At 49.5% G+C, this 13,243-nt stretch overlaps 3 protein-coding genes across 3 annotated transcripts; 2 read left to right on the top strand and 1 right to left on the bottom strand.

The window, feature by feature from the left end:
* Positions 1-3,979: 3,979 nt before the first annotated feature.
* GGS23DRAFT_378015 (Phosphotyrosyl phosphatase activator) lies at positions 3,980-5,959 on the top strand. The gene is made up of 2 exons (XM_051513413.1): positions 3,980-5,317; positions 5,376-5,959. Exons 1-2 carry the CDS (start codon positions 4,289-4,291, stop codon positions 5,763-5,765), a joined length of 1,419 nt encoding a protein of 472 aa, XP_051374982.1. The 5' UTR covers positions 3,980-4,288; the 3' UTR covers positions 5,766-5,959.
* A 1,153-nt stretch (positions 5,960-7,112) lies between these two features.
* Positions 7,113-8,226, bottom strand: GGS23DRAFT_556317 (uncharacterized protein). The gene is made up of 4 exons (XM_051515650.1): positions 7,985-8,226; positions 7,611-7,781; positions 7,445-7,516; positions 7,113-7,307 (listed from the first exon to the last, which is right to left on the bottom strand). Exons 1-4 carry the CDS (start codon positions 7,995-7,997, stop codon positions 7,216-7,218), a joined length of 348 nt encoding a protein of 115 aa, XP_051374981.1. The 5' UTR covers positions 7,998-8,226; the 3' UTR covers positions 7,113-7,215.
* A 2,813-nt stretch (positions 8,227-11,039) lies between these two features.
* Positions 11,040-12,456, top strand: GGS23DRAFT_377935 (phosphoglycerate mutase-like protein). The gene is made up of 2 exons (XM_051513411.1): positions 11,040-11,711; positions 11,843-12,456. Exons 1-2 carry the CDS (start codon positions 11,165-11,167, stop codon positions 12,070-12,072), a joined length of 777 nt encoding a protein of 258 aa, XP_051374980.1. The 5' UTR covers positions 11,040-11,164; the 3' UTR covers positions 12,073-12,456.
* Positions 12,457-13,243: the final 787 nt, after the last annotated feature.

Genomic DNA, 13,243 nt, shown 5'->3' with positions numbered 1-13,243 from the left:
AGAGATTCCTTACTCTAATATACGTAAAATAAAATATAATAAGCGATCGGTTCTTCTTTACGCTTAACTTAGGTAATAATCGATCCTAAAACTAATATTAACTCCGGCTTATCCGGGTTTCCGTTCTCGAAGTAATATAATCGCTTATTACTCCTATAGTAAAACCGATTCTAGGTTATATCCATTAATAGCGGGTAACGGCTATAGTTATAAAGCCGATCGAAAGTACTATAAAACTAACATTCGAATTCCCTATAGTTACTCGTCTAGGTTAATAAAATCCTATTACGTATGCCTCGGTAGTCTAATATAGTACTACGTCTAAAGCTTATTAAGGTCCTTCCGTTAGTTTATAGGTTATAAAGACTTAGGTTCCGAACCGCGTTTACTAGGAACGGGTTTTCTTATTAATATTATTAATCGACGCCGTACGTATCCTTAAGGCTATAAGAACTACTATCCTAACGGTAGTTCTACGAAGTTATCTTTATTTCTAAAGCGTTAAATCGGTCGTAAAAGGCCTATATACTAGCTTCCTAACTAATATTTAAATAACCGTAAAAGGATCTAAGCTACGAAAAAGGCGGTAGCTAAGGCATCTAAAGGTTAAGAGTCGTTAATCGTTAAACTATTTACATTATAAGCTTCTCGGATTCTTCGAAAGTTACCGTTTTCTACTATCGTCGTTCTTCGGCTTAGGTCCTATCGGTAATTTATACCACTATACGACGTTCCGCCTACTTATAAAGCTAGATATAAAGAGTCCGGTAATCGATATCCCCGATCTTATTATAGTTATAGTTTCCCGTCTTATAGAATTTTATAATTAAGGATATCCGAAGTTTATCGGTTAAGTATCCTACTTTCTAAGGAAGCTTTCCGTTATCGTTTACGAGCTTAAAAAGGCGTTCATAGTTTATAAAATACGTAAAAATCGCCTTAAGATCGTTAATTACGTTACCTCGTTTTAGCTATACGAGTTTACGTTTAACGTTAACTTAACCTAGTTTATCGGTAATCCTAAAACGATACTTTAGGATTATAACGATAACTCTCTAGATCGTTTAATCCTTCGTAACGTCGTTAATACGCTCCCTAATAATCTTAATCGTAATCTATTCGCCGATCTCCTTAATCTTATCGTCGTCGCTTATACGGTAACGGTTAAATAATCGATCTACCCTTTCTAACTATTAGGTTACGTTATATTTATTAAACTTAAGCCTAAGGTAATCGATAAGGTTAGGAAATCTAATAACTAGCATTACGATAATCGGGATAGCTACCGGTATATTCTAGCTACTAAAGGCCCCGTTATTATTATTCTAAAATAATACCATAGGAATTAGCGGAATAAGTATAAAGCCGCGAATAAGGGGTAACTAAGTAAGAGTTTTATCGTCGTCCTCCTTTTCTTCGGGCGGATATAAAAACGAAAAACTAGTATCGACTCTTAAGGTCTTTACTAATAATTTAATCTTTATTACTTCGGATCCTAACGGCGATTTATTCCGTTTCCTAGCTACGGACTCCGTTTAATCTATCGGTACGAGGTATAAAGTAAAAAGGAGAGTAGTAAAGGTCTTATTATCTAATATAAAGGTAAAGATATAATAGCTATTATCTATATCCTAATACTTTTCCTCTAGTATAAGCATATTACTATCCATTATACTATCCCGATCGATAAAATCCGGGTACTATACGAGCTTTTCTAATCGGCTAACGCCTAATTAAAATACGATACGTATTCCCTAAATTAATAATTTAACTATTATAAATAAATCGACGATAATCCCTCCTATTAAGGTCTAGAACTCCTAACGTATAACCTTCGTTAAGGTAATACGTATAAGGGATAAATCCCGAGTAAAGAATCGCGCTAGATACGATACCGGTTATAACCATAAGCCGGTCTCGATCTAACGGAAGCTATTTAATAATATTAACGGTATTACCGCTAGGCGCCGTTTTACGCCTATATTAATACTTCTCGCCATACTAGCTATTAATTAATAATATAAGGCTAGCCTATATATAAATATACCTATTAACTCGACTCTAGTTCCGTTTCTTTAATCCTCTATATCTACGTAGTCCTATTAATATTAATTCCTAATTCTCTTTAAAACTATCGGTTACTAATAACTATTAGTCTATTAATTCCTATCTATACTATTAATATAAATATTCATATTATATCGTATACTATATCGTCGAATCGCTACGCCTAGGTATCCTAAAATGCCTCTAATATAATAAGTTATTAATATCTATATATTTAATCTATATCGATTAATAGGTTTAGAAAGAAAAGGAAGCTATCGTAAAGTCGGTTAAGGTATAATTATTATTAGCCTTTATCCGCCTTTAATATTAATAAAGGAGTAGCAGGTCGTATAAGTTATCGTAATTTATACTAAGGCGCTCGTACGTCCTCTATATAATAGGTAGATAATTATAAGGGAGCTACCCTAATCGCTATAAGCGCTATTTACTCGCGCGAAATATACTATACTATTAGCGGTTCGAGGGAGCGGTTAATATCGAAGGCTAAATATTATTCCTAATAACGGTAATATTACGACGAAAGTTCTCCGGGTTTTACGGGTTCCTCCGTATAATAAATAAATAACTATACGAGGGATATCTTAATCGGTATAAACGCGATTTAATCGTCGTATTATATCGTAATATCGATAGCTTATTAACGTTATAAGTATTAAGGGCTAGGTATTATCTTAATAGTAATAATATCGTTATAAAAGTTCCCGGGCTTATACGTACCTCCTTATAATAAATAAATAACTATAAGGCGGGATACTTTATTTAACGTAAAACGCGGGCTACTTCGCGGGTTAAATAACGGCGCCGACGGCGATCGGTATCCTCTAAATCCTAATAGCGTAATAGAAACTCCGTAAACTAAAGGTTAAAGGGTCGAAAAAGTTATAGGGTAGTCGCTACTAAGGAGGAGTAAAGCGTACGCGATACTAAAGACCCGGATAGGTTTACTCGAAAGTATACTTTATCGAAAACTATAATACGTACGATAATCCAAAATAAATAAAACTAATATCGCTATACTAATCGAAAGGCAAGGAATCTAATGCAATTATCGTATCTTAGCTATACCCCTTAGTCGTAGAAATATAATAATCGCTAGTCCGAAGGTATAAAAGGTAAGAAAAGAAAAGAAGCAAAACGCAAAAGTTACTTATTCGGCCATAGCGGTACGACGAAGTAACTTAAGCGCCTATAACTAAAATAAATATACTAATCGGAAAACGACGAATCTAATAACAAAAACGAATCTTTAATTAAAATAAAAATAGTAAAAATAATAATCTAACTAGATAATAAACTCCATAATAAGCATAGCATATCCCGTACTTACGGGAGCTATGGTTACTCTATATAGGCATAAGGCCTATCGTAGCGTATTACGTAATGTATTAAGAGGGCATGTCTTACCGCACTACTACAGTATATAAGTTCGAAGAGCTTATCGAGGCGTCGCTTAAAGCGTATCTTCCGGTCGCCGTCGGGATCAGGGGCCGGGCTTTTAGGGGAAAAGGGCATCGTAGGGTACCTGTTTTATCGAAAAACGGGCTAGGAGGGGTAGGAAACGACTCGCGGAGCCGTAGAAAGATTAGGAATAACTTTAATTACAGTTAATCGATTAATAGCTATACTACTAGCGTTCTACCTATAGTAAATAGTTATTTATACGTTTTAGTAACGGTTCCTTTCGTAGCCTCGCTACCTTAATCGTAAAGTACGTAAAACGAGCTAAAAGGTAAACTTAGTTAATTAATTAAAGGTATAAAAACTAAACTATTAAAAGGGCTTAAATATAGCGTTTTACGAATAGTTAGCTATTACGTGTTTTTCTTTAATTCCATTAATCATAGGCCTCCATTCTGGATGCCTAAGGATCCACAGGGGTTACCGGGTACTTTGTAGTTAAATCTTACCCGCCTAGGTAGGTAGGTATCTACCCCATACCTGCCTACCTGCCCTGCCTCCTAGGTACCTTACCTAACATACCTCTACCTGAGGTATCATGATCACCAGAGCTACCTCCGACTTCTCGTCTACACCTCTCTAATCCAGTTTCATCCGTTGTCTAACTAACAGCTAGCAATATCCTGTTTAGCACCCCCTACCCAAGCCTGAATTATCACGCCGCTACTATCGCCGTTGCCGCTGCAGTTGCTCCAGGGTCTTGGGCCACAGTCGACTCCAGCGAATCCGCGTAGTATCTAGCAGGCCAGCCTCGGCCGAGATGGACGCTCCTCAGCATCCACAGCAGCCCCAGACGAGTGCCGGCGAGTTCCCCGTCCTCGAGACTTGGGACCCCGCCGTCCAGCATGTCTTCATCACACCCGTCAAACGGATCAACGACGGGCCAGACGTCGCCAAGTTCCTAACCTCAAAAGCTTACCGCGACATCGGCAGATTCGTCTTGCAGTTGAATCGCGCCATGTGCCCCCGGAAGTCCGTGGGCGGCGACGGCAGGGACAAGATCCAAACCTTCCAGATCGGCTCCGAGTACGAAACCCATCCGGTCGGATCCGTCCAGAAGCTGCAGGAGATGCTAGCCAGGATCGACTCCTACATCGACGAGGTCCCGCCTGATCAAGGCCCGAGGCGCTTCGGAAATATCAGTTTCCGCAAGTGGCACCAACTCCTCGAGCAGAGGGTCGCGGACCTTCTCACCCAGTTCGTCCCGCCCTCTGTGCTGGATTTTAGTTCTAGTAGCGAAGGGGATACCGCAGCTGCGGACGAGCTCGTGGCTTATCTGCTTGGCGGTTTCGGAAGTGCGCAAAGGCTCGACTACGGGACTGGCCACGAGCTGAGCTTCCTCGCTTTTGTCGGGTGTTTATGGAAACTGGGCGCCTTCAAGGACGGAGGGCAAGGCGGCGATATAGAACGCAGTATCGTCCTCGGTGTCTTCGAGCCCTATCTCCGTGTAGTGAGACGTCTGATCTTGACCTATACGCTCGAGCCCGCCGGGTCTCACGGAGTCTGGGGTCTAGACGACCACTCCTTCCAGCCCTATATCTACGGGTCGGCACAACTTTGTCGCGCCATCACGGATTCCGAACCGATGCCAGTAGAAGGATCCCTCCCCCGGGCTCCGAAGCCCGCACAGATTGTTAAGCCCGACTACGTGGAGCAAGAGAGGAAGAGGAACATGTATTTTTCCGCCGTCGGCTTCATCAACGACGTAAAGAAAGGCCCTTTTTGGGAGCACAGTCCGATTCTATTCGATATCTCGGGCATCAAAGACGGTTGGGGTAAAATCAACAAGGTGCGACTCCATGCTCGATAGGGTGGGTACGTTCCACACTTCACTAATTCTATCGCAGGGTATGATCAAGATGTTCAACGCCGAGGTCCTCTCCAAGTTTCCAGTTGTACAACATTTTCCCTTCGGGTCACTATTCTCTTGGGACCAGGATCCCGATGCGGCGACGCCTCAGCAGTCAGTACACATGGCAAACCAGCCTAGCGCCGCCACATCGATGCCGCCGCCACCATCTAGGCCTTCCGGTCCTGGCACGGCTGCACCGTGGGCGCAAGCAACCAGTATGGCCGCACCTCCAGGCCCCGGAATCCCGTATTCTAGAACGCCACGGGGTCCAGGACAACCTGCCCCTAGGCTGCCTCAGCCTCAGCCTCAGGCGGGCTTGCCAGTTGGCCAATCATCCGTCACCCAGGCCCCCTGGGCGAGACCTAGCGACAGGACGGGTGGGTGAATGAAGAACAGAGATACCGTAGGGAGACAGACGTCCACCCAGGAAATGATAGAAATGCTCCCTCGCGAACAAATTTGGAGAGGGGCGGATTGAGTAGCAGAGGCGCAGGTCCTCATTGTCGCAAACCTCGAATATCAGGTGTTGTGGCGCCGCTACTCTGGCGGTGGAGCGTGCAGAGGCTATCACTCAAGGAACGGTGGATATCAAACAACACGAGACACCCCGTGAATTCCCCCTGTGTTGCGCAAAACTGGCGTCGGTCTGCTTCACCGCCGCCACTTGAGAGGCACCTGGTGGCACCGACGCCCACCCGTGGGATCGAGTAGAGAAATTCAGGGCGCACCACACCGCCATCTCCTCGTCATCGAGCCTGAGGCCGCCGGGGACATGCGTGCTCCGAGTTACAGAGATATATATGCGCGTGTAGAGCCAGTCCCGTCTGTGCCGGGACCCTTCCCAGATCGAGCCAGCCGAGAGCAGGTAGGCTCGCTTGCCGAAATGCGCAACCGACCCTCAAGCCACTCCCGATTCCCTCCCCGCAACTGTGATACGTGCATACGCATGCGTGCCACACCCTCCTCAGCGGTCACAGCGCCGTCCGTCGCGGCCCCGGTCTAGGCGTGTCGCCACCCGGATCTCGGGACAGGCTTCATACCATCACTACCATCGAGTTAGCAGTAGGTCTAAGTAGGTAGGTATACACGGGCACCGCGTACACATTTTGCCCTTGCTCCTTGCGATGTGTGGCGCACATGTACGATGCCCAATTTCCACGGGACCCCCTCGTGCCCCCGAATTGGGAGTCGTAAGTTGCCGAGGCGCCCAGGGAGGTTATAAAGCACCTGTGTATGCAAGCCCACCTGGCCTAGATCGCCGTCTTCCGGGAGCCCGCCTCTTACGTCCATGCCCCCCCCCTCAGAGGAAAATAGACGAGGGGTCCGTGCATGGCTCATACCATCGATAATTGATATGTACGACACGCCCGTATGCAAATATACCTAGACTGAAACAATACCGCGAAAAGGTTCCAGGCATATAGGATATAGATTTATGCCCCTGGAAGATATATCAATAGGGGCCTATATGTGCAGGTATATAGGTATGCAGGTAATACATAGGGACTTTCGCATTGGCAGACAGACAGGTAGGCAGTTATGATTTATTAAAATCGAGAAACGACATGATTAAGCCATTGCTTCTCGGAAAAGGGGGGAGGGGTTGGGCCTTTAGGGTATCTCTCGAACTACAAACTCTGTGGGAATATCCTCCGCCGAATCGTACAAAAAGAAAACTGGCTCGCGAAAAGAGCATCCCCCGACAGACCAATCACGCCGAGGTCCGGCGTGATCGACTGGCTTGTCCAACCAATACCATGCTATCATATCCAGCCCATTGCCGTCCGACCTGAGCCATCTCGAGAATCGGGCTAAAAAGGAGCATCCGGATCGGTCTAAGAGGTAGCGGCGGGTTTGGCCTCCTCGGCGGGCTTCGCCTCGGCGGCGGGAGCAGCGGGAGTCTCAGCCTTGGGTGCCTCCGCGGCAGCTATCAATAACCATTGTTAGTATGCGGTACAGGGGAAAGGATGACCCGAACAACAGCCGTGGGTATCGAGGGCATGCGGAAGATGCCGCCTCCATGCCTCAGGCGCTCGGGACGTGAGGGGTTTTGGTCGGACTTACGCGCGGGGTCAGCAGGGGCAGCGGCCGGCTGATCGGCCTTGGGCGCTTCGGAAGCAGCAGCAGCCGGGGCAGCTGGATTGGGGGGTCAGCATCAGTTCCGTCTGAGATCTTGTCGCCAACCGCCACGGCTAAGGCGTGAAAGGACGAGGCGAGACATAAAACTTACCGGCGGGGGCTTCGTCAGCCTTGGGAGCTTCGGCTCCGGCGGCAGCGGCAGCGGCAGGAGCGGCGGCGGCGGGAGCGTCAGTCGCAGCGCCCTCGGCAGGCTTCGACTTATCCTTCTTCTTGCCGAAGATCTTCTTCAGCTTGGCCTTCAGGTTGACAAACGCGTCCTTAGCTATAATTGCGGTTGTCACGTTAGCATACCCGTCCGAACCAACCCAAGGCGCCGAGGTGCTGCGTTTGGTTCATCACGCCTTGTTACCGAGCTGTTCCCAGGCTCGGAGAGGGACCCCCCGGTGCACGCTGTCGGCGTGGAGAGCAGGAGGGTGGGAGAGAGGCAGAGAGGTAGAGGTGGAAAGGGAAGAGACGTCTACTTACGAACACCAGGCATGGTTGCGGTATTGAGAAATTAGGGATTGGAAAGGAAATTTTTGGAAAAGAGAGCGTGGGTGTGTATATTAAAGTGAGTAAGTAGAAGAAGAAAAGAGCAAAGCAATAACAGCGAGGTGTTAGATTGTGCTATGTTGTGTCGCAGAGAATGAAGAAGAGACGGGGGAAAAAAAAGAACGGCTTGGATGGATTTTTAGGGGGAGAGGTCGACATTAAAATTGGGGAATTGATAGGGACCCGTGGGACATGAGCGGGAGCAGCCAGTGGCAGCTGTACCCTTGCCAGCGTCCCAACGGCACCCACACACCAGCGCCCACAGCGCCCACAGCGCCCACAGCGCCCGCACAGGACGGCGCGTGGCCGAAAACAGGCAATGGGGGAGCTCGCACGCTCTCTCTCGTGTTTCTCTCGTGTAATTACACAATTGCCTTGATTACCTACCTACCTCTTCCTACCTACGCATCTTCTACCCGTATTTTTGGCCCTTTTAGCGCCGGCCGCCAATGCAAGAGTCGCCAAGTCCCGCAAGGACTGGACAGTTTGGGCAGCCTGCCTACTCATACACATACATACATGCCACCTGTGCCCCCCTAATTTAGGTACCCCCCCTTCCCCCCCTTTAGGTGGCCCCCTTACCTGAGGTACCTACCTCCTCAGGGCATATAACGTACATGCATACCTACCTCCTACCTCCTACACTAGGTGCGTATCTGAGGTGGGATGTTAGGTGGATACCACACACTACCTAGGTAGGTTAGGTAACCTAGCCTTGTCAGTGCATTATGCACGTATGTACCTACATAGGTACCTACCAGGTAGGTAGGTGGCAGGTATACACGTATATACATAGATAACATGCCATTCTCCAGCTGGCACGGCCCAGCTCTACCCAAGGCAGATCAACCGCAAGATATATCGTAGTGTAGGGAGGTATCCATCTCTGTAGGAACACTCCGTATTAGAGGGGGTGTGACCATCTTACTATGCAGAGGGGGTTACCCTGCCAGCCTACCTCCTCCTAGGTAGATGAAGCTCACTGCCCTTTGCCACGGCTTCAGGGGGGGGAGGGCGCTCTCGCACTTATCTCGCATACATGAGTAGGTTAGGCACGTTGCATCGTATGCATCTACGTAGACATGTTACATACTCGGGCTGCTCGGCGCCCAGACGGTCCGGTTCTGGGAAAGCTAAAGCCAACCATGTGTGACCTTACATCATGTCCAAATGGGACAGCTTCGTCACATCATCGCTCCTCCATCAGACCGCGGGCGCTTCCTCGCTTATTCTGCAACCTCTGGATATATCCCGTGCGCATGGGCGTGTAATATAGGGAGGTACGTTTACGAGAAGTGTCAGAGACCCGGATCGTCCGTCAGGGGACCGACTAACCTCACCTATGCCTGATACATGCTACCATCTGACACGGATAATAATATGTCAATATATACCTACCTACCTGTGTAGGTATGTATATACGTATGCATACGCGTATACACACGCAGGATTAGGCGCCCGGGAGAGGCATCTCGGTTATCGTGTCGCCCTATGTACAGCATCGCATCCAATCTCAGGTCCCTCCGCATTCATCCGTGTGTCGTCTCGTCGGAACCCAGATAGGAGGCGGCCCAGTCCTTAAGGAGGTAGGTGAGTAGCTTCAGGAAATCAGCCTGTCCAAGGTGTCGACGTAATCCTGTTCCGCGTTTACGAATGACCATTTTGGGATCCTGCAGACGTTAGTCCGCTGCGATCGTTGCAATCGCTCCTACAATAGTCTCGTCTCTCGCCTGGTCTGGTCCGGGTTTGCAGGCGGCAGGCTATGGCCTAGAATATATGTACTTACTGAGTACACACGAATGCATGCCTACATGCGTGCTTCGTAATCATTCGCAGCCTCCTATCCACACCAGCTTACAACAACATATAGACGGGCAGCGTATGCCGTGGCACGTGTTGGTGATTCTTACAGTTGCCGTCGTTATGGGCTAGGCTTACATCGATGATACCCACGAATCTCACGCGCCGACACCTTGGAACGAGCACTAAGCGAGTTTATCGAGAGCTTCATTCCAACTCTAACAATAGCGCCGATCTAGCGAGATAAGCTGTTGGGAAGAAAAGGGGGGCTCCCCTTTCCGAGTCCTCGACTCCGAACTGAACGAACCTCGCCCACGGGGTCCGAGGCCCGCGCCGTGCCGTACGCTACGTCGACAGCAGATGGTCGCACCCAGAAGATGCCTGGCTACCTACCTCCTATTAAGTAGGTGGATACGATGTATTTCGTACGAGAGAACCGGACGAGGCCTGCCAAGGCCCATGGGAGCAATCGCATGGCTGAGAAGACCAGATCTCATGTAAATAGCCAATATCTCTTCTGTGTTGGCGTTGTGTTGCCGCGACTCTGTTACCGGATGGCGAATCCTTCCCGGGGACCCGCCGCCTTTTTGAGGGTCGCTGATGGAATGGGATGAACCCTGAAGATACTGTCTCTTCGCCCTGCGCACCACGACCCAAAACGAAGGATGCAATAAAGGGAGAAGAAAGACACGAAAGAAAACCGACCGCAACTCGGCGATGAGTCAGATACCCAGTAACCAGGGCTCGGAGGCCCACCCCGGAAGAAAAAAAAAAGGGCGCTGGTGATCTAGTCCAATCAGCGTTCAACTTAGAGCTCGTGAACAACCACCGCGACCGGGTCAGAAAGATTCGTCAGTGGTCGAATAATAATAATAAGCCTGGGAGATGAAGTGCAGCGAGGAAGAAACAGCGATGACGGATCTGTATGGATCTCCCCATACCAACGAGCACTAAGAAGAAAACATGGAAAAAGAGAAAAAGAAGAGATGGGACGAAAAAGTTTCTGCGTCCTTTCAGCCAACCTCGAACACCACTCGATCGAGTTCATTCCTATTAAGCTCATTCCTGTGAGCAAATCTTGACGGGTGCGGGTGATAAGAGAGCATTTACTAGGCCCCCACTATTGTCCGAGTCCCAACCCTCCCGCCCACAACAACCGCTTGGGAGGACCTCTCTGCTTCTGTTCATGTGTCAGAGCAAGCACCAAAACACAGGTTGACATCATAAGAGCATATGTATATGCTCTGAGCCCCATCCACTTCTCACATCGACTTGGATCGCATCCCTCTCGGCCCAGGACAAGCTGACGTGGCAATGGCTCCGATTATCCATCTTGTCCGCCACGCTCAAGGCTACCATAACCTCAACGAAGGAAATCACCAACTCCCAGACCCGGATCTGACGCCGCTGGGCGAATCCCAATGCGAAGAGCTCTGCAAGGGGTTCCAGGCCCACGACCAGATCACTCATCTCGTCGCCTCGCCTCTGCGGCGTACGCTGTACACCTGTCTGCGTTCGTTTGCGCCGGTGGTCAAATCCGGCAAGAAGGTGATCGCCCTCCCGGACGCCCAGGAAATATCCAGGCTGCCCTGTGACATCGGTTCGGAACCTAGCAGGCTGGGGGAGGAATTTGGCGACCTCGTGGATTTGCGCCTGGTCCAGGAGGGCTGGAACGACAAGTCCAGTGGAAGCAAATACTATCCTACCGCGGCCAAATTGGAAGCGAGATCACGAGAGGCCAGACTGTGGCTAAGGAAGCTAGCGAAGGAATCCGGTGACGACGCGCAGATCGTTCTCGTCACCCACGGCGGTATCTTGCATTTTCTAACCCAGGACTGGGACGGTGCCAGCGTAGAGAGAGGTACGTGTGGCATGTAACCCCTCGACCGTTGATTTCCGGCCAGCCCTATAACAATCAGATCCCTCCTCTCTCCCTAGGATACCCGGCCGACCTACACATTTCTTGGCTACGCAATTGACGATGGACACTAGGCACTGGCTGGAGCAACACCGAGCTGCGTTCTTACACATTCAAGGACGCAACTGGTCAAGATCCCGATGCATCCCTGGTGGAGACGCAGAAAAGCTGGCGTCGTCGACGCGGGAGCGCAACCCCCCTCACCGAGACGGAACAGGTGGAAATGCGGCATATTTTCCAGTCTTGCCTCCCTGAGCAGAAACAGGACGGCGACGCTTCTTCGTCCGAGGTTGTTATCGATTAGACGCGGATAGGGGGGAGGCGGGGGGGCAATCGAGCCACGCCCGGAAGCCCGCGAGATAGACGCCGTAGACGGAGGTTGGATAGATAGGCATCCACCGCAGGATATAGGGTACCGCATCTGACTCGGGAGCACCGATCAACACGGGGATTAGAAAGACTACAGACCCAATAAAGACAGGTTAGACCTGAGGCCCTGCGCTTCCTATCTACTAACCTTGGGCCATCGCGTCGACCAGAGGTATATGAGCCTGGCCGGCACGACAGGCAAGAAATCGAGCTTGCACTTATTATCGTTCTCCCAGCCTAGGGCATCGACCCCCCCAGAGAACAGCCGCTACCGCCGGTCGCGAGAGTTCCGGGATAGCGTTCTAAAATAGCACGAAGCCCCGATATAAGGTACCTAGGTAGGTATGCAAAGCCTCCGTCTCCTCGAGGCGCTAAACCGCCGAGTTGAATTTTGTCTACTACTCGAATCCATCCTGTTCCGTTCCTGTTCCGCCCTGCTTCCATGCTATCTAAAGGAGGTACCTCCTAGGTTAGGTGTCTACCTCCTACCTACCTCCTACATAACCTAGGTTAGGTAGGTACCCAAGCTACGGCCTGGGCCACGTACCTGAGGCATCCTTACCGTATTATCTCCGCTTACGGTGCCTTCCCCTAAAGGTGGCGGAATATATCCTCTGGCGGAAGGAGTTAGATGCTGCTCGAAAAGTACGGCCGTGGCTGGGTAGGATGGACCTCAGGTACCTGCCTCCTACCTTAGGAGGTACCTCCTCTAGCCCATACTCACCCACCCAAGCAGGTACTCACTACCTCCTGAGACACAGCATCTGCCTCGGGCATCTCGGTATGCCTACTCGCCTCCCTCCTGCACGAACGTCTCTGCTCGATGTGCCTATTCCTGCTTCTCTGCTGACCGCTGCAGCTGCCTCCTTAGGTACCTGCCCACGACGGTAGCTTCCGCCGACAGTTGCGATCGGGTAGAGGCGTGGAATATCCGTCATGTCCGTCGCGGCTGCCGGTCTGGCCGTCTAGTTCTGCCTCCCGGTATCCCGTTAAGTTGAGCCAGTGGGGGCCTCGTTCCCCCCTCCATCTTCGACTTCACATTCCCACCCGATTCTACCCAGGCTTCCTATCGAGTAAACCAAAAGCTCTCCGGCACAGTTGGTAGC

The sequence above is a fragment of the Durotheca rogersii genome, assembly GCF_024521655.1.
Source record: "Durotheca rogersii strain YMJ 92031201 chromosome Unknown GGS23scaffold_4, whole genome shotgun sequence".
Taxonomy (NCBI): domain Eukaryota; kingdom Fungi; phylum Ascomycota; class Sordariomycetes; order Xylariales; family Xylariaceae; genus Durotheca; species Durotheca rogersii.
Note: the sequence above shows the minus strand (reverse complement) of the source record. Positions and strands in the feature narration are given on the sequence as shown.

Bases quoted from the DNA above. Each gene is read 5' to 3' on its own strand.
- GGS23DRAFT_378015 (XM_051513413.1), top strand. From the start codon at position 4,289: ATGGACGCTCCTCAGCATCCACAGCAGCCCCAGACGAGTGCCGGCGAG. The intron at 5,318-5,375 runs GTGCGACTCCAT...ATTCTATCGCAG, and splicing joins GTTGGGGTAAAATCAACAAG to GGTATGATCAAGATGTTCAA.
- GGS23DRAFT_377935 (XM_051513411.1), top strand. From the start codon at position 11,165: ATGGCTCCGATTATCCATCTTGTCCGCCACGCTCAAGGCTACCATAAC. The intron at 11,712-11,842 runs GTACGTGTGGCA...GATGGACACTAG, and splicing joins CGGTGCCAGCGTAGAGAGAG to GCACTGGCTGGAGCAACACC.
- GGS23DRAFT_556317 (XM_051515650.1), bottom strand. The intron at 7,517-7,610 runs GTAAGTTTTATG...CCCCCAATCCAG, and splicing joins GGCTGACGAAGCCCCCGCCG to CTGCCCCGGCTGCTGCTGCT. The intron at 7,308-7,444 runs GTAAGTCCGACC...GGTTATTGATAG, and splicing joins TGCCCCTGCTGACCCCGCGC to CTGCCGCGGAGGCACCCAAG.